The 26,834-nt window shown below is 41.9% G+C and overlaps 1 protein-coding gene across 7 annotated transcripts in view; it reads left to right on the top strand.

Moving 5' to 3' along the window:
- Positions 1-26,834, top strand: part of rxraa (retinoid X receptor, alpha a) — a 168,585-nt gene that overhangs the window by 42,562 nt on the left and 99,189 nt on the right. The window contains exon 1 of one of the 7 annotated variants that reach the window (XM_037752971.1): positions 12,718-13,048. The exons of the other annotated variants lie outside the window; for them this stretch is intronic. Coding sequence (XP_037608899.1) covers positions 13,021-13,048 — 28 coding nt within the window. The 5' untranslated portion in view covers positions 12,718-13,020. Of the gene's footprint in view, positions 1-12,717; positions 13,049-26,834 lie in introns of those variants that run through there. 7 annotated transcript variants of the gene reach the window in all.

Raw genomic sequence — 26,834 nt, 5'->3', positions numbered from 1 at the left:
CTAAATTTAATCAAGGACAATTTGGTAATTTGTTTATCACGGTCCCAGTACTCGCCAGATGTTAAGAAGCGAGTGGAGTGTGAAGCAAACAATGGCGAGTGAGAGCCATGAGTGACATAATATACAATAAATACCACATGTTGACAGCAATCCATCACATCGACTCATACATCACTGCAGTACAATAGCTGACTTCACCCACTGAAGACTTCCATATGGTGTGTGATCCATTCACACACACACACAGCAGACTGTACTCTGCCCATGAGGTACAACATGCTTTAATGTATGAGCCTGGGGAGAGAGAAGGAGGCTGGTCCTCCTGATCATTCGCACTTCAACACCAACCCTTCTCGCATTCGTGTGCCCCTTTTGTGCTCACCACAAACAGTGCGCTCAATCGCATTATCATTACAGAGCAAATCAGTCATATTAAGCCTCTGCGCTGTCACTTGCCCCGCAATCTCTGCTGTGCGCCGCCAAGAAAGCGTGGCAGGACATAAGATGCATGTGAAATGAGATTTGCATAAACAGTGTTGCTCCATCACTTATTTATTTTCTCCCCCCAAGCGGAAAAAAAAACTAAATGAAAGACGTCGATTGCTTGCTTGAATACATCCCTGTGGCTGCAGCAAACAGGTGTTGGTACCGCGGTTGGGACTTCATTAATGGGATTATTGTAATCATGACATAATGACCTCATCATGCTTGCAGACGTAGGTGAGCTTGGAGGGGAATTGGGGGTAAAAAGAGCATAGGAGCAGGTGGCGGCTCCTTCGCAGGTCTTTCTAGTGTAAATCATTACATGGCTAATGGGCTCATGACATCAGTGTTTTTTTCTATTAGCGAAGGAAAGGTGGTGAAGATTGGGGGAAGTGAGTCTCTGCTGCATAATTTCTGATCAAACACTCGGCAGAGGAGCGTGTCTCTGCCACCCACAACACACAAAGCTGAGACCTGTTTACAAAGAAAACAGGACATGAGGATTAGTCATGAGGATGTCTGTGTGACACATAGAGTCACTATTGCCTTTCACCCTCTGCGTGGTTGTTTACTTTCTACTTTGGCATGCTATTATTATCTTTTCTTTAAACCTGGAAAATTGGATTTTCTGGAGTACAGTCATTAGGGCTCTGCAGCGGTTTTCTATGTCGTGCCGGAGAGCCAAAAGAAAGCACACTTTAGTTTCTGTATTAATACTCATAATGTTGTTTTGACATCAGTACATGTAACACTTTATAATGGATATTATTTTATTCTAGTGAGGCCGGCTCCGTGAAGAGAAGCCTGCTCCGTATGTAGATATAAACGGCTCATTCTAAGGTAATGAAAATACAATGATTTTTTATCTTCAGGTGATTATACACACTTGATTAAAGGAGACCTATCATGGAAAACTCCCTTTTTCAGTGCTTGTGCACATACATTTGGGTATCTGGAGTGTCTACCAACCCACAAACTGTGAAATAACACAACGCAGTCAGTTTTTTTTGTGGGCGGCCTAGATCAAAAAACATGTGATTCAACAAGTCTTTCAGATTTGGCTCACCCTACCTATGTCACATGCAGGCTCATTAGAATATACCACCCACGGCTTGAGAACTACCTTTGCAAAGATACACCATATTTTTCTCACAAGCCAATCAGAGCAGACCGGGCTTTTTCGGGAGGGGAGCTTAAAGAGACAGGTACTAAAACGGACACACAGAGGGTGAATACAGGTATATTCAGACAGACAGTATGAGAAAAATAATGTGTTTTTTGAACATTAAAGCATGTTAACATGTTCTAGTAGAGACCCAAAATACAAGTATATACCTGAAAATAAGCATGATATGTCCCCTTTAATGCAACCAACAGGCTTTGTCCACTAATAGCCTATATATATTTGGTAATTTACCAACCAATTAATACACCAGGGGGTCAAAATCTCATGTCATGTTACACTAACAACATAACTAATTATTTACCAGCCAATCAGTCGTACCACTTGGACTAGTTTAGCACTCGAGAAGGAAAAGTCTTTTTTGTTGCGTCGACACTCAAAAGAATTTTGACTGGCTTGGCTTGATTGGCCATATGAAGTTTTTCAGAAAATGTTATATCAGTGTCCTCAGCTGGAACCCAGAATAAGAGCCTGACTGACAGCAAGGAGATCAAGCATCTGTGTGTGTGTGTGTGTGTGTGTGTGTGTGTGTGTGTGTGTTTCTCCGTGAATAATGAGTGTGTGTGCAGGCTTTTTTGTGCCCATGCTCGTGTATGTCTGTCTATATACTGTATGTGTGTAAGTAGGCGGGTGGATATGCAAGATTGCGTGTCCTTCTGTGCGCACGTGGGTGATAACAAGTGCATGTTTATGTGTGTTTCAAGTGTGTGTGTTTCCTCTTGGTCAGGAGCAACTATACAGGCTGAAGGCTCATGTTATAGTCTGCTGTCACAGCTCACTGAAGGACCCGCTCTCCACTGACAGCACACCTCCCCCCCACTCCTTTTTTTTTTTCATCTGAAATTTCATAGATGCATTCAGGCAGCTCAATGACAACATGTCTCTATTCCTACTCTAAACCTCTCAGCACCAAGCAAACTTCCTTACTAAGCTGCAAATTGGCATTCTGGGACTATCGCTTCAGTCATCTTGAACGAGTCTTTTGTGGTTTGAAAGCCTTTTGAAAACTTTTTTTTGTGACTGTGTCATTGGGAGAAGTGAGGCACTTTCATAAAAAAACTTACAGAAAAAAAAGCTTTTATACTTAGCATATTGTGGGGGAGGAAAACTGTAACTCCTTTGCGTTCACTGTTTTGTTTACTTTTACACTGTTCTTAATTTTTTATTAGTCTAATGCAAAGTCAAGGTTTTACTTTATTAGTTATTTCCTGTGTAGGGAAGGAATGGCAAATCTGGAAGGTTCCTTGCCTCTGAGGTGTGAAGGTGTTTTTTTTCCCCTTGCAACATGGCCTCTTGTTGGGGGGAAGGAGGATGGAGGTTTCTAGGGTGTGTGTGTGTATGCAGTGGGTAGTGGACAGAGAGGAAGAGGGTTAATCACGTTTGCAACAGGACAGGCTTCCCCTTGAAGTGGGAGACAGTGGTAGGAAGTGTCCAGATTTATGGGTCTTCGTAGCCGGCCATTGTAGCCGCCCGCCTTCACCGTGGCAGTTGACCAGCGAGCAGACAGAAGGGGAGAGTGTGAGAGGAGCTGTAAATCACAGTGAGAGTGTGGCTCAGACACACACACTCACCCACACCCACACACAAACACATCCAGCCCTATGCTCACAGTTCACAGGCAGATAATGTGTGAAGGAAGGGCGGCTTTCCAGTAGTCTGCTGACAAGATAGAGCTGTCCTGGCACGGAAGGTTTGGAAATAAGCTTTTCTGTTTTTTGTTTATCTTGCTTGACTTTTGAAACTTTAAAATTCAAAAGATCTTGAAATGTGATGAGTAAGTTACATGACCCTCAAGGCCAACAAAATTCTTACAAAACACATTATTTCATTTAAAAAATCCATGGTCACCCTTTCAAATAAAAGAATGTTAAAAAAACTATTGGGTACACAGAGAGCATATTCTGCCAAGGCCAAACAATTTTGAATGTGATAAATACAAAATGTTTACAGGTTTTACACTGTCCCTGGATCCAGAGCTGCATGAAAATACGCAGTACATAATGACAATCATACTGATTACGGTATGGTCGCCATGGTTAGGGAGAAAAATCCTGTCTGAGGAAATTAGGATGATGTTTTTAAGAGAGTCTAACTCATGGCCGCTGACTTATAGCTATTTAAATATGTCATGTTCAAATAGCACAACATTTTCGCGTGTCATTTAACGCCACGTCGCAGTAAGGTTTAGACAACAAAACCACTTAGTTAGGTTTAAGAACAACATAATGGTTAGGCTTAAAATAAGTACGTCAATTAAGTAAAATACGTACATAAACAATGTAACATAGGTACCGAAATAACGTCTCAAACATCACTAATGTAACTTCAAAACAACTCAACAACACTTTGGGACACAAACACCAGGTTGTTATTTATTAACGGTAGTTACATTATTGCGGTTGCTACGTTACATCGTTATTATTTTAATACAAACTATGAATTTTTTTTTCTAACCTTATTAAACAAGTAGTTTTGTTGCCTAAACCGAAACAATCGTTTCACAAAGTTTGCGACGCGGCACATTGTGCGATTCTGCAGGTGTGATAGAGTTGATTCAGAAACGTCGTCATTCAATATATCCCGTGGTTGCCAACAGTTTTTCTCTTGACTTGGTTGAACTAAGAAACAAACAAACAAAGGTCTGCGTACTATAAAAGATGGTATATGTGGGATGTCTAACTGGCAGCAACATGAGGTCCTGTGAGGAGGGGTTAATACAGACAAATAGCATCACTGTTGCTCTCTGCATCCCCTGGGCTAACTGGGCATCACACACACACACACATACACACTAATGTCTAGCTGGGATATCTCCACAGGCCTCCTTTCAAATGCAGGAAAAATGACTTTGATTTCACCAAAGGAAAATGTATTATCTTTATCGCATCCGCCACGTCTGACTCATAGAGCTTTATTATTAGCTACGGTCTTGCGTGTGTGTGTGTGTGTGTATGCGACTGTCACTGCAGGTCTGTTAGTAGGTGTCCTGTTACTCCACTTCACTCTAATGTTCCTCTCAGTGAAATGACTCTCTGTCTCTTTCAAGCACCATTGAGTCTATTTCCTTCACAGGCGGTCTGAGGATTGCTTAACGTACGCCATGCGTGTGTGTGCATCTTTGCAAACACGTGGGTGTGTATATAAGGAGGCATATAAGGAGGGTGGTGTGGAAGCATTACATCCACAGCCCAAAGCAAGCTGGTATCTGTTCATCTTAATGGTTTCAGCAGATGGGGGTGGTCTCTTGTCACATTTCGACTGCTGTGCCCACATGGACTCTGGCCTGGTTAGACCATCCATCCTCGCGGCGGCTGTGAGGCCCCCTCGCTGAACGTGCGCTGTGCCCTGTGTGTACACAAGAGCTCTGGCCTCGGTGGGGAATGTTTACCCAGCTGAAGTCCAACAGTGTTGCGCTCTCTCCCAGCTGTACTGTACTGACTGGGAGTGGAAGTCACTTAGGACACATCTATTGACTAATATCAGATATGTCCAGGCTTCTCTGAGGTTTAAAGCTTTATTAAACATCTTGATTTGTCTAGTTTTAGACCTTTATATTTTAGCATTTTCTACCTTTATTTAATTGTAATGCCTGCTGTGATTTTTTTCCTCAGTTAGGTCACAATCACGCTGAGATGCGTCGCTAGAAAACGCCCGCAAAACATGGTACCGTCTGGTAAATGCCCCATGGCAATGGAAACTGACGCACGTCGGCACCCTATAGCAACAGTATGTGACGAACCAAGTTTTCAACTAAGTCCAATGAAAACCCATCCGCGGCGTTATTTGACGGTCGGAAAAAGTGGCGTAGTAGGCTATTAATAGTGGGAGAGTGCACGACGGGTGGGAGTGAGGGGTGGTGATGGATGGGTCAAACAAACACAGGACTTTTAAACCAGGAGACCGATGTTCGTGTACCGTGTGAAATTAAAAGTCAATCTTTAGTCACATGACTCGTCGGTATCGTGAGACACATGAGTCGCTAGTCACGTGAGTCATTTAGTATCGTCAGCCCCGGGAGTCACTACTTGAGTCGTTAGTCAGTGAAGTTAACGTCTACCACGACCGTTTTCTAACCCTAACTTGTGTTGCCAAAAACCCAACTCCCTGTGAAAATGTAAGTTTATTTTGAAAGCACAATATGCATGTAACGAGCATATATTGACACACCGAACCTGGTCCGTCCAAAAGTAACGCAATAGGGATACCCCATGCGTCCCTACATGAACATGCAGCTGAAGCAAATGAAAGCAGATCCATGGAAGATTAAAATGAAGTAACAAATACAAAAATATACACTTGTATCCATCCAGTCATTTATCCCGCCTCCAAATCTTCCAGCCTATAGGAATGAAGCGAAACCAACGTTTTGTTGCAAGATGCGCTCTGATTGCAAGTCACAACGCTTCAAAGCAAAGCAGGATTAGGAAGCAGGATAAGCAACAATGCAACACAAAGCAGCTGAGCTTTGCGAGGCAAAACTGCAAGCCAAAAAAAAAAAAAAAAGCTTTTTGTTAAAATGTAAATGTAAATGTATTGTGTAAAAACTCAAGTGAGTCTAGACAGTGATGGTTAACACTGTGGCTGGTGGTTTCCAGCACGTGTTGGCCATGATTGTCTGTACAGAAACGTGTAGCATTCAGCACACAAAGGGGAAAACAATAGTATATACTGTCACATCAAAACAGACCTGGATGGCTGTGTGAATGGGGGCTTGGGATAAGACATATCTTATGTAATGTGCTGTAGACCTACTTATACTCAAATCTGCAGAGGGACAGATTGCATGCAATGGTATTGCAGGAATTTGATAATAAAAACTGTGATCAGGCACCTGTATTCTGCACACAGCAAGAGATAAAATGGGGGAAAGGCCATTCTGAGGATGACACTTTATACATTTTTGACTTGTGCTTTTTAGATGGTAACACAGGAAAACATTTGTATCACATTGTTTTAACACAAATTCAGATTTTTCCAGAGATTTTGGTGTAAAATAATCAAAACTCATGACACATCTTGTGCAAATTATTGATCAGATGAATTGAATTCCACTCTTAACCTTCCAACGTGAACTTACATCACCTGTCTTCTTTCAACTCCAGACCAAAAAAAAAAAGGCAAATGTTTGACTACACCTTCAACCCTTTGCACAGCCATAATTCAGCCTCTCAATCTGTCAGCTGCAGCAGAGCAGCAGCTCCATCATTGCACAATAATGCTGGACTCAATCGTAGGTGAGGAGATGATGCTCTGCAGGGACGGTGATTCTCCTCTCCGCGATAAAGCCAGCTTCAGCCAAGTGCCGGCGAGATTTATCGCCGCGTCTGTTTAAATGTAGCCAATTTCACTTTAATATGATATTAAAGGATGATGCATGCCCGAGCTTCAGATGTTCCCGTTGAGGGAGTCTCGTCTGCCCGTGGCAGCACTCAAAACCCAGCAGATACAGCTGATGTAATGTTCAATATTGATAACAGCCCTGAGCGGAATGGGCTCTGATCATTTAGGAAAATATTGTGCGTTTTTTTTACCATTTCCTGGCCCTGCGCCTGGATTGGTGTCATCCATCAGTTCGATTTGATGGGCAGATATCCGCAAAGCTCTTATCGCCTGCGATGAAATGAACTCTGTCTGTGAAAACAGAGCAGAGCAATGAGGTGAAATGTGCTTCATAGGCGCTTCATGGGAAACCAGGAATTGTTTCTGAGATCTTTGTATAATAGGTTTTCATTTTTACTCTGCGGAATAAAAAGAAAATGTCAGAAGCCCTGAAGAAAGATGTAGATGATGTAGATGATCTAGATCATGAGTGCTGTCATTGAATTGTGTTTCAGTGGACCATACCAGTGATTTTGCATGTTTTAGCCCATTTAATACAAATCAGTTTTAAAGGTACAATGTGCAGGATTTGGCGGCATCTAGGTGTGGTTGCAGATTGCAACCAACTGAGTACCCCTCCGCTCACTCACCCTTTCCAAGACTGGGGTAATGTGGTTACGCCATTGGCCTCGCTCAGAACTATGGTGGCCTTCAGGTAACATAAAAATGCGAAAGTCTCTCTCTAGAGCCAGTGTTTGGTTTGTCCGTTCTGGGCTACTGTAGAAACATGGCGGTGCAACATGGTGGACTCCATGAAGAGGACACGCTCCCTATATATGAAGTGCTCATTCTCAGCTAACGAAAATACAACGATTCTTAGTTTTAGGTGATTATACACGAATGAAAACATAGTTATGAATATTACATTCCATTTCTGCTACTAGATCCCTCGAAATGTTACACACTGTCGCTTTAAATTATTTAAAAATTTGATGTATTTTTTTTTCTACGATTGCATAACACAAGACTCTGCTATTTGATTGCAACACTGTGCAGAAATGAATGGAAACCAATGACAGATGGAAGAATATATCCAAAAAAATCTAAAACATTTCAAGAGTGTTCAGCAAAAATTAGTAAAATATGAGTATGTGATTTGTATTTAACGCATACATGCACTGATTTGGTGCGTTTACAGTTTTCTCAGTTTTTAGACAAAATAGCCATGTTTATGACCGTGTGTGAGTGGCGGATCCTCTTCCTGCCTCTGTGCGCCTCTCCAGCGTTCAGTGTGTCAGCTCTTGTTGATTTCCGCAAGGGGAAGTCGCCTCAGTGCTATCCTCAGACAAAGCCCTGACCCCGAGGTTAAGGAATGTGAACCCGGGGCTGTGACGATCGAGACTTTCCCTCGGGGCGGACAATGCCGAACACCTCAGCAAACGCCCTAATGATCTCACATGCTTGTGTGTTCCTCGTAGCGTGCACCTTCTTCCTCAGGCCTAAACCATGTCCACGTTTGAGTGGAATCAGATAAACAAACAAAACAAAACAGATGTCAGGCATTTCCTCCTAATAAAAACCAAATCACCTATGTGTCTGACTACTTGCTTTAAGTAGTTTCCTCTGTTTTGTTAAGAGGCTTGGCTTAAAGCGGGGTTAGGCAGAATACTTTTGGCATCATTGGGCATACTGTACATTCCATAATAACCTTTCAGCATATTGTAATTCAATTGTTGTGAGATTTCTGCACCTCCTCATGGCTCTGTTTTGCTGTAAAATGAGAAAGTTTGCTTCGACTGGTGGGCGGTGCTTGGTATTTCCTCAACTGATCTCAACATGGCTGCCGGATCACAAATTTTCAAATTTTACAAAAGCAGAATATTGATTCATATTTGATCAGCGCTGCCTAATTTAACCGTTTAATTGGAGTTCGCAGTGATTGACAGCTGTTCAGAGACGTCAAGGCTCCAGCTCGGATCTGATTGGTTGTTTCCATCCGGTCTGTGAAATCTTGCAGACGCCATTAGGAGCAAAGGAGGACATCGGAGGACAGAGAGGCACATGATTTTTTTCAGATTACCTGTCTCATGCACTACTGTCAGGATATAGTGCCCATTTTATAGAAAATACTTTTTTATCGTATTTGCTCCAATCTCGCCTACTGCTGCTTTAATTTGAAATATAAAAAATGGATTCCAGTTAATCAATTAATTGTTTAAGTCATTTATCAAACAAAAACAAAAGTCAAATTCTTGTTGGTTCCAGGTTACTGAATTTGAAAATTAGCTGTTTTCCTGTTTTATATCATTGTAAAGTGAACGTTTTAGGGTTTTGGACTATTGATTGGACAAAACAAGCTATTTGAAGTCATAATCTGTGACTCTGGGAAGTTCCATGAGCATTTTTCAACATTTTCTGACATTGTATTGACTAAGTGATGAATCGGAAGAAAATTGCAGTATACATTTCTACGTGCATTCCTCAGGTTTGGACACCATTGTCATTGCCACTGAAAGAGGCTATAATCGCTTTTACGGATGAGCTTGTTGTGAATGGTCAAAGTACAAAGGAGACCAAAAGGCCCTTGTCTCATTTATCACCCACTTTAAGAGAGGGAGAAAGAGGAGGAGGTCGGCTGTCAAAGCAGCCATAGCGGAGTGTATCGTAACGGTGTGGTCTCCCATCCTCTGAGGCCCAAACACGTTGCTGAAAGCGGAGAAAAACACAGCAAAAGAGAACGAACCGATGCCAAGAGATATTGCAATTAGTAGTTATAAGCATAGACTCGAGGCCTGGAGGTGTGAGGTGTTGAGGAGAGCCAAAACAGCCTCCAGAGAATTTATATGGATGGAGGTGAAGGGTCAGAACGCTATTAATCATGGCCCAAGTTGAGGATTAAATAGCTCGTTCTAGCGGGCAGATGAGAGAACCCGGCCTCATCGAGGTGTTTAAAAAGACGGTCTGTCTTCTATTACAGAGCGAAGGCCCGAGGCGAAACAGCCTCCTGAACCGAGGATAAATAGGATGTCCAATCACTGCTCTCCTCTCCCTCCCCCTCTGATGAGCATTTACCCATCCAATTAAGTCACTTAGCATCACCGTGCTAACATGACACCGTCTGATGATTGATAATTGTTTACTCGGAAGATAGATGAAGGACACAAAAGCAAGGCCTTGTGTGGAATAATCAGCCATCCTCATGTTTTTCTCTCTGCACACAGCAACACACACATACACAAACACACCTTGAAATAGTGCCCAATCAGACTTTTTTTTTTTTTTTGCGCAACTGCCTTTGATCTTTGATGTGCCATGCATTGCATTAATTATGTATCTCGCCTCAGTGCAAACGTGGTGAACACCTTCAAATGCTTACGCTCATCACAAGGGCCTAGAGGATGGCTGCAGGAGGCATATGTAGCTGTACCCTACACCGCTCCTATAATGCACTGCATAAGGGATTTTACAGTACGGGGGGATAAATGTAAAGCCTGCATCCTTCAATCGGGGCTAAAGAGGGGACATTTTCTCCTGAAACGTGCAGGATTGAGTGTAGAAGGGGAGGTGGTGCACACACGATGGATGTGGCTCGAATTAGGCATAAACTGTGACGTCCAGAACAGATATAGCATTCAAAAACAATGACGGAGGTCTCGATCAGCATTGCTCCAATGCAGCGAGAATTATGCAAATTGAGCGTGCGGTATAGCTGTAGCCGAGGGGGGAGGGAGAGGGGCTTATGTGAATCTGCCTCAAACTTTCATGCATCTGTAATAAATTCATAAATTGTTCAGTTTTTGTGCAATGTTGGCAGATCGCATTAATGAATTTAGTAAGCATTAGCAGATGTAGAGTGGGGACTTTTGAGACAAATATTGTAACTTTGTATTTTAGGTTGCACAACTTTCTTGGTCTGGATTTACTATTTTTTTGTTTTATGCAACAGAAAAACAATATCTTATTGTTAGGAATGGGTTATGATAGCCAGTTTCGTTTTGAGTAACAACTGGAAACATTTATTCCTTTTTTTAATTTTTCCAAAATATGCGTTTACGCGTAACAACACGACATAAATCACAACGATCAACATCACAGTTTGACAAAATTCTAGGGCTGTCAATCGATTGAAATATTTAATTGCGCTTAATCGTTCAAAATGGGGGAGATTTGTCAAGTATTTAATACTTATATCAACATGGGAGTGGGCAAAGATGTTTGCTTTATGCAAATGTATTTACGTATTTATTATTGGAAATCAGTTAACAACACAAAACAATGACAAATATTGTCCAGAAACCCTCACAGGTACTGCATTTAGTGTACAAAATATGCTCAAACCATAACATGGCAAACTCAAGCCCAACAGGCAATAACAGTTGTCAGTGTGTTAGTGTGCTAACTTGACTATGACCCAAACTGTATGTGATTATCAAGTGGGCATGTCTGAAAAGGTAAGACTTGTGGGTACCCATAGAACCCATTTTCATTCACATATCTTGAGGTCAGAGGTCAAAGGACCCCTTTGAATATGGCCATGCCAGTTTGCAATTGCAATTCATATTTGATCAGCGCTGCCTAGTTCGACCGTTTGATCGGAGTTTGCGAGTGATTGACAGCTGCTCAGAGACGTCAAGGCTCCAGCTCAGCTCTGATTGGTTGTTTTCCTCCAGTCTGTGAAATCTTGCGGATGCCATTATAGGAGCACCGGAGGACATCGGAGCACAGAGAGGCACATGATTTTTTTTCAGATTACCTGTCTCATACACTATACTGTCAGGCTATAGTGACCGTTTTATATAAAAAAAAATGTTTATCCACCAAACAACTCAAAACAAGAGTCAATTCCAACAGGAGAATACACTGTTTACCATTGGCAGAGCATTTTGGCAAATTTTTCTTGGGCGCTACCCACATAATCAGCTGTGCTGCTCATCCCACAAATGCATGATCCTTACAAGATGGACATCATTGTGAAGGTAAATAAACAGGCTTTCCAACGATGTAAAATACAATGCCAATTAGCATTGTAAGAACAGAGAAATAATCCACCAAACACAAGTTTCCGAACTTTTTTTCCCCAGTTTATTTGAGTTTCAAAACGATTCTGATTCAAGTAAGTGGATTTGACACCAGATTCAGACTGGATCAAATGCCATTAAACAATATCCCTACTTCCTGTGGTGAGTAGGGTTAATTTAATTGTTTTATGTAGCAGCAGCAGCTTCCTAGAGAGAGATAGGCTAATTGCTTCTGCGGTGAGTACGCAGTTGAAACATCTATATCTACTGAGCCAACAACAGCCCTGATGGTTCAACAGATGTGACCAGGTTAAAATAACAGCAGATAAGCAGCAGTGAAAAGAATAAGTAGCTGCTGCTGCAGCTGAAAGATTCATGATTTGGAAAAATCTACCTCGAGGAAAAACCTGCAAGACTTTTTAACATCTGTGATGTTTGCCTTTTTTCTTTTCTGTGTTGTTAATTTTCAAAGTCAAGTTAAGTCAAATTTATTTCTATAGCACATTTAAAACAACATGAAAGTGCTTTACAGACATAGGCAGAATAAAAACAGGTCAACAGAGAAGACAGAAAAAATCTCACACATCCACAGACAAGATAAAATCCATGAGTAAAAGTTCACAATAAGTCTGGCATATCTGTGTGTGTGGTGGTGTCGCTGCAGCTCGGCCTGACGTTGGTGGGAGTACCCCCTGCGCTGGTCCCCCTCTTGCAGAGCAGATCCAGTAGTTGGAGTTGTTGCACAGCGATAGAGAGGAGAGAGAGAGAGAGAGAGGAGAGGAGCAGCAGCTGAGTGAGCAAACAGAGATAGAAACATTATATCTTCTGAGACTATATCACACATCGACCTGTCACTTTTTTTACCCGCTTTGTGCCGAGTGAAGAGGACCACAGCAGCAGCAGCAGCGGCAGCAGCACTCTGGTCCCGGTCTGGTGTGCTCGAGCAGCCGCCGCTTGTGAGAAGAACTCCCAAACGCGGTCGTCTCAGCTGGCATGAGCTAACCTAGCAGACAAGACATGGAAACCAAACCGTTCCTGTCATTGGGTAAGTTTGTTTGTTTAATGACTGAGTCCTTTGCTGTTTTAGCTAAATGTGAGGGGGGGGTTCATAGGACTTTTCTCTTTTTTGACAGCGCGTGCAAGCTTTGAGTTGCCAAATGCGTGACACCTCGCTCGGGATATATAAGCTTGTGTGCATACCTCGCGTGCGCTTGCAATTAAATTTTTTTTTAAGCTTCAACTTTTGCACAAAACTTTAATTTAAATGTCGTTTCTACAAGTTTCAAATTTGCAAAACAACCAAGGTGAAGCAGTGTAGCGTTTTTTGCTTGGACTGAATTGAGACATTGTTGCAGAAAGAAGAGGGATTTGAACTTGCACGAGCAGCTTCTTCTTCTTTTCTTTTTTTTTTTTGCAGCATATTGTCTGCATTAAGTTTAGCATTAGTGTCGTGTGCAAATTGTGTGAATAAAGTTAGCTGGTAGCTATTTTCATAAGCATTACATACATGCACGGTGCCTTTTTTTTAAGCTTTTAATGTTGTCTTTCACGTGACTTGGTTCAACTTACTTCCGTTTGACTTTGAATGTGTAAGCTTAGTGGTTAGCATACTAAACAAATGGATTTAAACTTGTGTTCAAACAAAAGTTGCTTGACTTGTCTTTAGTGTGTCTCTTAAAACTTGCACTTAAAGATGAGCTCAGTAACAGACAGGTGACACAGGTGTGTGACAACTGCACCAGGATCTGTGTACCTACTTGTACATTGTACATGCATGTCTGGAGTTTAACAGAAGCTTATTTTTAAATGATCATTTAATATACAGGAGGATCACAAGCAACTGAGGTCACTTAGTTACTTGATTCAAGTGTGTTTATGGAGGGAGAGTGGCAACTTTTACATCCATTTTTCATGCTGCGTTTCTCCAGAAAGTAAAGACTTAAAAAGGAAAAATGGGGCATTTACACAGCTGTCATATACAGTAGTAACATGTTTGAATTCCTCCAAACATGTCAAAATAATTAGAATAAATTCATGAATTACTCTGTTTTGAAGCTATTAATCTTAGGCCAAGTCTATTTTTTTTTTGTTAAAGGCCCCTTTTAATTTCCACTTGAAGCACCAACTGTCATACACAAGTACACCACACACTGTAAATTATTAATGCCGAGCTGCTACTGTGAGTTTGTCAAAGTGGAACAGAGCAGACCCTTGTCCCCTGTAGCAGAGATACAGCACTGAGAGCTGTAGGCGAGCCCTGTTATTGTGTCTGCTGCTCTTTCATGAGGGCGTCGTGTTACACCTTCGACACGTATCATCAGCCGCCTGGATGCACCGAGGAGATTCACGGGCGACTTCTGAGACGCCAGGCGGCTTTCTTCTGTTACAGGCCCCCGTTCGCTGACACCGTCGCCACAACGCCCTTTATGTGGCTTCCCAGAAATACTCTAAACCGCCGGCGTTACACACACACACACACACACACACACACTGACTGGGCTGTTATTACAGGTGCACCGTATTGTGTGTCCATGCTGAAAGTGATTCAAGTTTCAGTCTGCCTGAATGTACACCAGAGTAGCTCATGTGGACACTTGATGGCAGTCTTATCTGAAAGCCTCTGCAGTTAGTGTAAGGCTTAATTGTTTAAATGAGGATGAACACTTTTCCGGCACATATTTTTCCTCCCAGCAACGCCACATGCTGCATCAGCAGCTTCTTCATCGCCTATATAGTCCTAATCTGTGGGCCCTTAAATCGCCATTTCTATTTAAACTTGCTCCATCAAAAGGTCCACTTGAGTGCCGATTGGTAATTGGCCACTTCAAGGACGCCACTATCTGCGAAGTCCTTGAACGTATCGATTAGCCGCTTACTCGGTGTAATTATCTGTCATGCCGCATTAGACATTCTGACATGAAATTGTTTGAAATGACAGCAAGTACATTTTACAGTTATGGATCGGTTGTTGGCTGTGATGACGACACCCCAACCCCCCCTTTGGCACCGTATGCTCGGCGCTGTATGGTGATTTGCTGCCTTATCCCACTATCAACCCCCCCCCTTCATATCTGACAAAGCTATGAAGGGATGACATTGAAAGGAGAATGTGTCCTTTTCGTCAGAGCAATATATGAGGCTGAGCGTGACGGTCTGTCAGTGAAATAAACACAGTGTGGCTGTGGAAGGAGAGGAGAGTGTTTGAGTGAGAGTTGAAAAGCCTTTTTTTTAATGAAAGGTCAGTCAGATCTATCGATTTACTATTGTGTTGATTATTTTGTGGTAAAATACAGTATGTCGGCAGCTCCTAGGTAGTTCTCCCAAAAGGAAGTTTCACCAGCTGATTGGTGCACATGGTTTTATTTAGGGATGCACCGATTTTACATTTTTTTAGTCCCGGTACCGATGGCGATACCTGCAGGGCTTTAAGTATACAGAGTACCGAGTACCGATCCGATACCAGTGTTTAATTAATAAGCTGTATGCCTCACTGTGTGGAAGTGACTGGGATCATTATTTTATGTGTAAGGCAACATCACACTTGACTTAAACATTGCTTTCTTTAACTTTGTAAAACAAAATGTAACAAATAAATATTTATAAACATTTGCAGAATTGTATTAAAATAATAAACATTGGCAAATTGGTGAAAAAATTCAAGTCTAAACCTTTTTAATGCAATTAAAAAGGTTAATTAAAAATGCAATTTAATTGAATAGATCGGATCCATTGTCACCTCTATCCAATCCAGCTATTTGAGTCAGTATTGGCCTGATATCCGGCATTGGTCATCCCTAGTTTTATTGAGTTTTTCCTTATCCAGGGTCTGTGGACAGAGGGTGGAATTGTCTGTTGTTCGGATTTTAAAGCCCCCAAGAGACAAATTTGGACTATTCAGCTAAAATCGACTTGACTACACAGAGAAGCCATCATTTACAATTAGTTGATTGATAAAACAGTTTACGTTCAAAATATTTATGTTATGCTGAATTTCGACCAGTGTGAAAGTAAATTTGACTGATAGTAACGATTAATGTCCATTATTCTGTCGATTATTTTTTTCAATTAGTTGTTTGGTCTATAAAATGTTGAAAAATGTAGATCAGTGTTTCCCAAAGCCCAAGATGACGTCCTCAAATGTCTTGTTTTGTCCACCATTCCAAGATATTCAGTTTACTGTCATAGAGGAGTAAAGGAACCAATAAATATTCACATTTAAAAAAGCTTGAATCATAGAATTTTCACTCAATTAATCAATTATCGAAATAGTTGGCGATTAATTTAATAGTTGACAACTAATCGATTAATCGTTGCAGCTCTACGGAAGTCTTAATCATTTATAGAGCTCCAAACTCCAAAATAAAAAGTGTCTGCTCACTCCGAAGGCCTGTTTTACCACCTGCTAAAGAGGTGTGTGTTGTTTTTCCTGAATCCGGTGGTGCTTTCTGTTTAGAGGAACATAAGGTACCCCCAGCATACACGCACACACACACACACACACACATACACACCGAAACCAATGAAGTTCATGGTCTTTGATGAGAAAGTGAGATTCATGATGGTGTGTGTGCGTGTGGGAGAGACTGACATTCCTTTTCTGGCAGTAACTCAGGAACAAAGGTAATACAGGGAGAGGGTGTGTGTCCGCCCTGCCGGGAGGGTTGTGTGTGTGTGTGGTGGGAGTGGGCTGGTGGAATTACACTGCCGAAAGCATTTGGCCAAGTTTGTCTTTTACGGCCGTCCAGTTTTGTGTTCCTGATGTGATGCTTTTGCTCCCCTTTTGAGAAAAGGGGCTGCAGCTGTCATTTTTATTGGAGGAGTTTTATAGCGAGACTTAATGGCTTAAAGTGACAGCTCTCTCTCTCCCCTCTCCTTTCTCTTTTTTTTCCCCTCTCTCTCACTCTCAATCTCACCCACGAGGCCTTTTACTCAAGCAAATCAAAGAAAATGTGCTTGCCTTCTATGTGCCCACTTTCCCACCCCTCACCCCTGCCAACATCCAAAACCAAACTACACAAGATTTACGCTCCAATTATGAGCACTGCGAGAGTGTGTGTTTTTTTAATTACAGTAAACTGTACACCAGTGTGGTTTTTTTTTTTCCCTTCATGGAATATCGCTGCTGATCATTATAAAGCATTAAGCGTTGGCCTCGGATAAAACAGAGCATATTTTAGCCTGTCATGCTCTCTCCTCTCTCCCCCGCAACCCTCACTTGTTTATGCTCTAAACATAGTGCGAATCAGAAACTGCTGGAAGGCTTTTTTGATGCACCAATCACGGAAGGACTCAAAGGCTCGTTAATTATTTGTGTGAGGAGCTCCTCGCTCGCAGGAGGTCTTTATTGATAACGGCCGCACTGAACTTTGCACCTCAGACCTTGACCTTTGCTCCCCATATGCTCGATCATCTCAGGAATTTGCCTTTGGCGTTCAAGCTGTTGTTTAAAGTGTTTAAGGACAGTAGCATGCAGTTTTGTCTTTCTATCTGTGTTTCTTTCTGTCTGTGTTCCTTTTCATTTTTTCTATCCTGTGTCACTCCCTCTGTGTCTAAGTTCCATAATAATTTGGGATTTGTGGTAATTCAAATTGATGCTGCAACTAAGGATTAGTCGAAGTGTAGTCTATAAAATAGTGAAAAGTAACCCTTTACATTGCTTATTATATCCCAAAACCTCAAAATATTTAGTTTACAATAATATAAAACACAGAAAAGCAGCTCACATTTTAAATGCTAGGTATTGGCTTTTTTGCATGATGAAAATGGTGTTATTGAACCAATCTGTTCAGCAGTAATATACACTCCCAGTTTGGATCGGTTGTTGCTGAGAACATTTTGCCTACTCAGTGTTGGAATCCTCTGAGCACCATTGGTCTCAGGGTTTTATTGCAGGTCCTCCCAAGTGTCTGGATGGCTTTTCTGTGGTGCTGGCAGTATTCAGGGTGCGTACAGCCACTCTTTTGAAGTGGAAACGTAGTCTCTGTGGGGATTTGACCAGATCACGCTCATAATTCGCATTGAGAGGAAGGTCGGTTTGCCCTACTCGAGCCAGAACTCTCTTCTCTTGTGTTCTGCATGCATAGTCACACGGAGAGAGACTGAGAAAGAAGAGCCACACCGAGATGGAAAGAAACTATATGAGTAAGAAAGGAAGCAGCATATTGTGTTGTGAAATTAAAAACCCTGCCAAGAAAGCAAAAAAAAAACAGTAGCTGTCAGAGGCTCTCCTCTCCTCCGCAATCCTCAAGTTGACATGTTTTCAATAATAAAAACAACTGTCGTCTCCTCTTCTGTGATTGCGCTAATGCATGGAAATATCTCGGCTGTTTGGCGGTTATGATGTGTTTTGTAATTAAGTTATGAGCACGTAGGCTTTGATGGGTATTCACTGGAGAGGGATGACGAATCGAGTGAATCCTAGATATCTTATGCTCCTTCATGTCATTATATCTCCGTTATGCCCACATTTTTTTTTCCACGCTAATTATAATTGGCCCCAATGAGAACCACAGATGTACAAAAAAATAGTGTCGGTTTATTTCCCTTGAAGTAATCGTGTAGAACAATGCAGCGGAGAGTGAATAGAATATTTTTTTTCTGCATCCAGATGATAGGTCGCGCAAGTGAGATTAAACTACATCATTGGATCATTGCTATACATGTTGTGATAATAATAATATGTATCTGTTACACTGGTTGCGATATCATCAGCGTGCAACATGATCAAAAGCTGGAATGATGCGTTTGATGTTTCTGCACGCCTTCGGAGAACGAAAAAAAGAATTAGATTGTGGACTCCAACTGTGAGATTGTTTTTAATAATACTGTATATTCAGGTGTAAACACTGTACTCTCCCTGTCTTTTTCACACACGCTGCCGCACGTGTGTCTGTGTGTATGTACATGTAAACACTAGCCACCGCGGCAGAAACAGAGCGAGGTAATTAAGACGTGTCTCTCACTGCTCCATCACCGTTCCTTTTTGAGGTCACAGGGAACGAGAGGAGGTGTCCCACTGTGGCCCACGCCTCCCTCCTTCCCTCTCTCCCTCTACCGCCACGGTCGTCGCCGCCGTTATGTTTGTCTGTCACCTTGCCAGATGCCAGGGGGGTGGTGTTGGGGGGGTTCCACGCACTGCTGGGCACAGGGCCACGGAAATCCCACAGCATGCAAAACACCTCGGATATGTTCTGTGTGTGCGACTGTGTGTGAGTGGGTGGGTGTTTGGTTGTAAGCAGAGGGTGAAGGTTATGTGCATTTTACACCTGCACATCTTCACTTGACAATTTTCGCATATAAGATTAATTGCTACCATTTTTTTTAATACCCAAATGCTCTATGTACGCGTGTTACAGGAACACATGATAGCGTTTTTAAGATTAAAGAAAAGCAGTTTGGAGAGAGCACGATAAAGAGTTTCTACTAATGCTGTGGCTTACACTGTTAAATGGAAGGTTCGCCATTATCATCATCATGGTGAATGTTAAGTCAATCTTGAATGTTTTTATATTTATAGAAGAAAAAAGATGTCAAAGTGGTTTGCCAAGATCCACTCAAAACTGGCTAAGGATATCCGCCATATATCTTTCCCCAGTCAGGTAGAGGTTTGTTTGCACTGGCATGAAAATGAGATCTGACCCCAATGAGCCCGCCCCATACTGCCAAATTTGAGACCAATCCCAACGCAGAGTTGAAATGTAGTTCTTTCTTCTCCTTCAGAGAGAGAGAGAGAGAGAGAGATGCTTGCTTTGAACACACAGAAAGGCTTTTATACACATAAAAATAGCTTATTTGGGAACAACCATAATTTAATTTAGACTTAGACAGAATAAGGCACAGTGGCCTGTGGGCACAAAACACAAGTAGCTATTAATAGCCTATAACTCAGTTCTCTAAGGTTTTTCACATTTTCAATCAACCTGCAGATGTGATAATAATATGTGTTACTTTAAAACATTCTTATTAGCCAATACAAGCTCACATTTGCCAGTATTGGCCATATTAACCTGGCATAGTCATGGGTTGTAATGCTCCCAAAATTAACATAAATTCCCTGAATCATTGAGTGTTTTCAAAAGCTCCCTTTTAACAAATTTCTGCTATGTTTTATCCATCCATTATCGTGACATGTTGATGCAAGGAAGGTGTGTAAATCTGGAGGGAGTAGAAAAAAAAGTCAGTCTGACTGTAAAATAGCATTAATTACATAATAGTGTTGATTCATTGAATGAGTAATGTAACCACAGCTCTGTAGAGATCACGTTCAGATACAAATATCATCGAATCTATATAGATACTCAGTTGTTAAACTTCCCCCCTTCATTCACTTCCTGCAGCTATTTTCTGCCCCGTTTAAGAAACTCCTAAGCTCCACGAAAGTCCTTCTCCCTACTTTAAACACTTCTTCACCTTAGGAGCTCTGGCTAATATGCTTTGCGAATTGCTTTTTATTAGGATTTAGTCTTAAATTTGAGAGAAAATTCAATTCAATTCATTGGCATCACTCTAAGAATCTCAGCATTTGGGCACTTGGACCAATCAAAGCACTAGAAATGTGAATACTGCTCCTCACCTATGATGCTGCACAGCAATGTGCCATTGCTACACTTGCTTGTTAAGAACAAATAAGCCATCATGTCAGATGTGTCAGAGCAAATGTTTCTGTTTACCTGGCAAATGCAACATTGGATGTAATAACGGTTGATTTTTGTGGGCTTGGAAGCGGTGAGTCGAAACCGTGAATGTACCCGAGTCGATGCCAACATCCTGAAAACGTGACGGTACTTTTTCTACAGTAGCGCAGGTACTGTCAGGTATTGAGACTAACGTCGTCCCATCTCCTCTGGGACGAGAGCTAGTTAACGTTAGCTGTTAGCAGCCGGTAAGCAGCATAGTCCTTTGCGGAGCTAACGTTAACGGGAGGTGCCATTTATTTGCATTATGATGCATTCAGGCTCTATTCAGTAATTGGGCGAAGGTAAATTCTAATGTTATCTTCAAATGATAGATAATAGAGAGGGAATTCTGACCTGTTTAACTTCCTAACATAAACCAGTATGCAAACAGTAATAAAGGAGTGTATGTTGAAGTACATGGGATTTATATTGTTTAACCTTTTTGTGTTTTACCATGGTATCGAATTTGTGGAATCGTGGAATTTCACTGGTATTGGTAATGACAAAATGTCTGGTATTGTGACATCCTTAGAGATTACTCTACTTTGTCCTGAAGATCTGTGTGTGCTACCTTTTTACCTTTGGGTATTCAACATTGCCTCATTTTAGAGGTTCTTCCCCTTTTAGTTCTCCCTTCCTCGGAGTCAGCCCTGCAGGGACTGACGACACTTGAAGCTGTTCAACCAGATATCAGCTATAATATTTCCAGATCCTATGAGAGCAAGCTGTCAAGACACAGTACATTAGAATGTTTTCTTCGACTCTGACGTTCTTCTCACTATAAAACGACAGGATTCGGGTTCAACTTCAGCAAAGGGGCCCTTTAAACCAGTCTGTAAGATTAGAGGCTACGACTGCAATTATGATAAACAGAAGATTCATTACAGGAGCTACCAAACAGTCAGTGGGTTACTGATGAGATGGAGGATACAGAAGGACGTTAGCAGATACAAAAGTATTGACACAGGTCATCTCAGAAGCAGAGTACAAAGCATAAATACGCATGCGATTAACGTGTTGTAACTTCCACATGATTACTCACAAATTACTATACATGAAAGAGACTAGTAAGAAAAAAAGATAATATGTGAGATAACAGGGTTCCTCTGTGGGGTTTTTTTCCTCTGCCTGCAGTAAAGAGAGAGTGATTAACTCTTTGTTGACGCCTGCAGGCCTAGCATGTTCATACATCCGCCCAGACTGTGGCCCCTCAATATGCACACACACCTGTATGCATGTGCACACACAGGCAGACACGTGCAACACATACAGAAAGTGTGCACAGAAGTCTGGAGGGCTTTGTCACCTATGGTTAGACACCTTGCTGCGGCCGTCTGGTTTCAGGAATGTTCTCAGGAAGGGTGTTAAGAATAGAAGGGGGAGAGGCTTTTCTATACGGAAAAACAACACCGGCAACTTGGAACTTCGTTCTCGTGATATTGTTAGATGAACACGCTGTACCAAGCGCTGGCAACAACTAAAACGGAAAGTAAAATTTCTGCTCCTGCCATTTGTAACTGAGTGATGGCGCTCAGATGGCGGTTCCCTCCCTTCCTCTGCCCACAACATTCAATCTATTCGAGTTCAACATTTTATTGCCCCATAAGGGAAATTTGCTTTGCAGACAGGGTGCGCAGTAAAAATCACACAGTAGAGCCATGTAATACAAAACAACGAGGCCACATAGACAACAATGAAACACATCATAAATCGCTCCAATATAATCCCATTTTGACCTAAGACCAGAATGCAGGGTATCTTTTTTTTTTTTTTTTTTTAACAGAGCACCACTACTTAGTCACTGAAAGTAAGAAGACTGAATGAATGCAGAAAGCTCATTAAGCAGCGGCTGAGTTGAGTGCTCTTTCATATTTGCTATAGAATGTGTTAACCTGCTTATTAGAGTGAGAAAACCCTCGCATTGTGCCGCCAAGGCAAACGTTCTCAGAGTCATGTAAATGGATTACGTACATGGCTTTTGTATCGCTGTTCCATGACAGTGTCATTTCCTTCTCGACACTCTAGCATAATGATTTCAGTGCAGATGCAACCCCACCTTCTATATAAATCTGTTTGTGCTATTTCGGAGAAGAAAGTTGAGCAACCAGGTTTACTAGACAGACAGAGACAGGCAGGCGTGCAGGTGCCGGCCATGTCTTTGTCATCAGCAGTTCTGCATACCAAAGTGCTGACAGTTGCCTGCACGGAACGGCTTTGACAAGTTCAAGTGTCACATTTTAGGATGCTTTCTTCTGTTTCAGCCCAGACTGGGAAACAGGAGAAGGCTGCAGATTAAACAGGACAGATCTGAGCGTTGAGTTGTTGGCGGAACAGGACCGCTATTGGCAGGACCGTGTGCAGCTGTGTAGATTTATGTATTTGTGTGGATGTGTATGTGTGTGTGTCTGAGTTGACATACACTAGGGCTGCAGCTAACCATTTCTTTCATTACTGAATAATAAGTTTTTTGTGTTTGTTTTTCTATTAATCAGTTTATCATTTAGTATATTAATGCCAGGAAATATTAAAAAGAGGCCCATAACATTTCAAAGGCCAAAGTGACATCTTCAGATTGGTTGCTTTGTGTGATATCAGCCAGGTCGCACTAAATGGCATATGAATGACATGGTAATTCGCATGTCATTTCTCGTGCAATAAGAACGCTGTTCTTGCTTTTGGCGTGTCATTTATGAACCATGTATGTATCTCCGCTCAGAGCTAGTGACGTAGAATAAAAAGTGAGAAAGTCTGCTTATTGTGGGCGGTAGGGGAGGTGGATTGGTCCAACAAACACAGGACTTTCAACCAGGAGACCGGCGTTCATGTCCCAAAGTGTTGTTGAGTTATTTTGAAGTTATGCAAGTGATGTTGTGAAATGTTTTCTTTATTTCTTTGACGTTGTTTCCGTAAGTATTTTGCTTAGTTTACATACTTCTTTCAAGCCCAACCACGATGTTTTTCCTAAACCGAAGTGGTTTTGTTGCGACCGTTATAGTTATGTTGCGTGGCGTAAATATGACACACGAAAAGAGGCGTACAAATGACACACAAAAAGGCTAAGATGCTTCCTCATGCGGAATGTCCTTATAATGGTGTGCTATTTATACGTCTTTCCATGAGATCGGGTTGGTGATATTCAGTTTAAAATGACATGAGACACCTTTCAGGAGCTTGAACCATAGTATGTTTGGCATTTTTGCATGCCAATATGACTTAAACAATTACTTGATTATCAAAAAGGTATGTTGACTGATTTCTTCACTAATCGTTTCTGCACGTTTGCATGTGTGTATGCTTGGGCATGCATATATGTCAAGTGTGTACAAGCCTGCACATGTATACTTTTATGTGCCATGTGCATGATTAGCTGATGCTGCAACATGTATGTTCTGAACCGGTGGTGGTGGAGGTGGTGGTGTTGGTGGGGAGTCCCCGACACACACTGATTCATGAAGTGGTGTATCTGGAACAGTGCAGAGTTTGAGCAGCTGAGAATCAGTGCGCTGTCTGGGAGAGGGAGGGTCAGGGGTTGTGGCTGGGTCATGCTCTGTGGGAGAGGTGAGGACTGAGGAGAAGTGATGGAAAGTGGGGGAAAACAAAACCGGATCATTGTGGAGGCTTGCTAAAAAAAAAAAAAGGAAGCAGGAAGCGTGTTGTTTTCATTTAGGTCTTGCTTCACTGTGTGCATGCCTTTTTTTTTTTCTCATCGCATCAGTGCAGCTATTGTTAGTAACAGAGTTAATTGTTAATTGATCCAAAGAGCGATAAAACAAGGCACCTAATCTCCCTCTCTCTGACACACACACACTCCTCTCACACACACATATGTGCTGGAGAGAATGAGAGTGGATGTTTATTACAGGATCCTAGTGGATGCTAAGGTGCCCTGGGGGCTATTAAAGCCCTCACTTAAAAGGGACACACTGATGTGGGCTGCAGGACGGAGGGGGGGTGGGAGGTAGAAAGAGAGAGAAAGAGAGTGAAAGAGAAGAAAGGGAAGAAAGAGAAGTCACTGGAACAGCGAGCAGAAGGAGGGAATAAACAGAGTGAGCACATCTGGATTGCCTCAGCAGAATATTTGTGCAACATCTGGAAAAATTCCCTGGAATTTAAGGGTCCCCTCCTTTCATTTCAGTTATTTTTTCTCCATCCTTTCACTTCTTCTTCCCTTTTCTCCATCTTGTTTTCCGCGTCTTCAAAGTCTCTTACCCTGGTGCGGCAGGCACGTAAATACTCCTGTAGTAATGCATGTTGAGCCCTTGCAGACTTTATAGCGGGCCAAATTGGGCCCATGTGACCAACTCCCCTTTGTGCAGGGCCGGGCTAATTAAGTGGCACAGAAGTGAGAGGGCACCCGGCTGTGGACCCAGACCTAGACCGTTTCTGGGCCAAACACAACCCCCTCATAAAACCAGCAAAAAAAAAAGAAAGAATTCCTCTACTTTCCACAGACATTAAACTTTAAATTATAGCATGAAAATAACCTCTTTGCTTTGCTTTCACCAGAACTGACAGTCTTTTCTGGTATAGCATGAAAGAGGCCACTGTATATTATGATTAAAACACAAACCTTTGTGTGATTTTCAGAAAGCTTTTTCATGTATTAGTTTGTTGTCACTGAAAAACACGTACAAAGAGTGTGTTCATGAAGCCTCCCTTTGAGGTATGAAGTCCCCAAGAGGTTTCTCAGTATTGAATCAACACCTTCAGTCGGTTTTGTATTGCTCATCTTTCGCAGGGTGCACGGCGCTGCGTTCAGCCACGGGGCCCCTTACAGTACATTACAGATGTACGGTGAGGCTTTTGTCCTTCTCTTGCTGTGAGATCACAAGCTTGTTTCTGTCATCGGTGGTGGAGCGAGGCGTTCATTAGCGATTAAGATTCAGACGAGCTCCGAGCGCATTCTGTCTCACCTGGGCGAGGCTCCTCATGGGTCGGCGGCGCTGACAGGCAGGTAGGGGGTGGGGGGGGGCGCAGAGGTACATGCTAATGTGGCGACTGTGCTGATCAAAAGAGATGCATCACGGTCTCCCTCTGATGGGCTTACTGATGCCGGGCCCCCCCTGAGAGCTGCAGTACGCACAGGCAGGAGCAGGGCAGTGATCAGAGAGAGAGAAAGTGAGGGGAGAGAGGAGGAGGAGGGGAAGAAAGATATGCTGGCATGGAAGGGGATGAATGACAGTGAACAAGAGAACTGGTGAAAGATGAAGCGAGAAATCAAGTAATATAATGCAGTTAGTATCTAATCGATAAAACATTTTTTTATCAATTGGACATTATTTGTCAAGCAAAAATGGCAAGTGTCCCTCCTATTTCCTTGTTTATCTGGTTTTGTGAGTGAGAAGGCAAATGTGGTGTTTCAGTTGGTCAATCATCTCTCTTTCTATGAGGACACTGAGCTGATATTTTTTCCCATGTTGCTCTGCAGTTGGCCTACATCTTTCTGCATGGCTGAACTGACAAGTTGGACTCCTTTCTAGTAATGCTGATGTTCATGATACAGTTCATGTGTGTGTGATGTTAGATTATATACAGAGCAGTGTTAGCCTGTTTACTTGCATGAGGACGTGTGCTTGCGCAGCTTGTATGGGATGACATGTAACAATTATTTCTTTCTTTTATTCAGATAAATAAATCTAGCTGACAGTCGAATTATAGAAAGACTGTTTGTAGCAGAGCAAAAATGTTTAAACTAAAACACAAAAGAGATACTAGGGCTGTGACTACCATGTTTATTTTTTTATGATTTTGATTAATCGGTTAATTGTTTTTAAAACAAAAATGGCCATTATAGTGTACCAGAGCTCATGATGATGTCTTCAAATGTCTTGTGGTGTTCGCCCAACCATTCAAAACCCAAAGATATTCAGTTTACATGATAGAAAATTGTGAAATTCTTACTTTTGAGAAGCTGGATCCAAGAAGTATTTATATATTTTTTTTCTTGCTAAATGACTTAAACAATTATTTGATTATTAAACTTGTTGATTAATTTTCTATTTGTCAACTAATCGATTCATTGCAATTGTTTCAGCCCAAATATATACAAATGCCAACACAAGAATGGAGGTACACGGGCACAATTTGATATAAATGCATGCAGATATGCATTCTTAGAAAGAGGTATATCTCACTGCCAGGCTTTGTACTAAAATC

This window comes from Sebastes umbrosus, chromosome 19 (genome assembly GCF_015220745.1).
Source record: "Sebastes umbrosus isolate fSebUmb1 chromosome 19, fSebUmb1.pri, whole genome shotgun sequence".
Classification (NCBI taxonomy): Eukaryota; Metazoa; Chordata; class Actinopteri; order Perciformes; family Sebastidae; genus Sebastes; species Sebastes umbrosus.
Note: the sequence above shows the minus strand (reverse complement) of the source record. Positions and strands in the feature narration are given on the sequence as shown.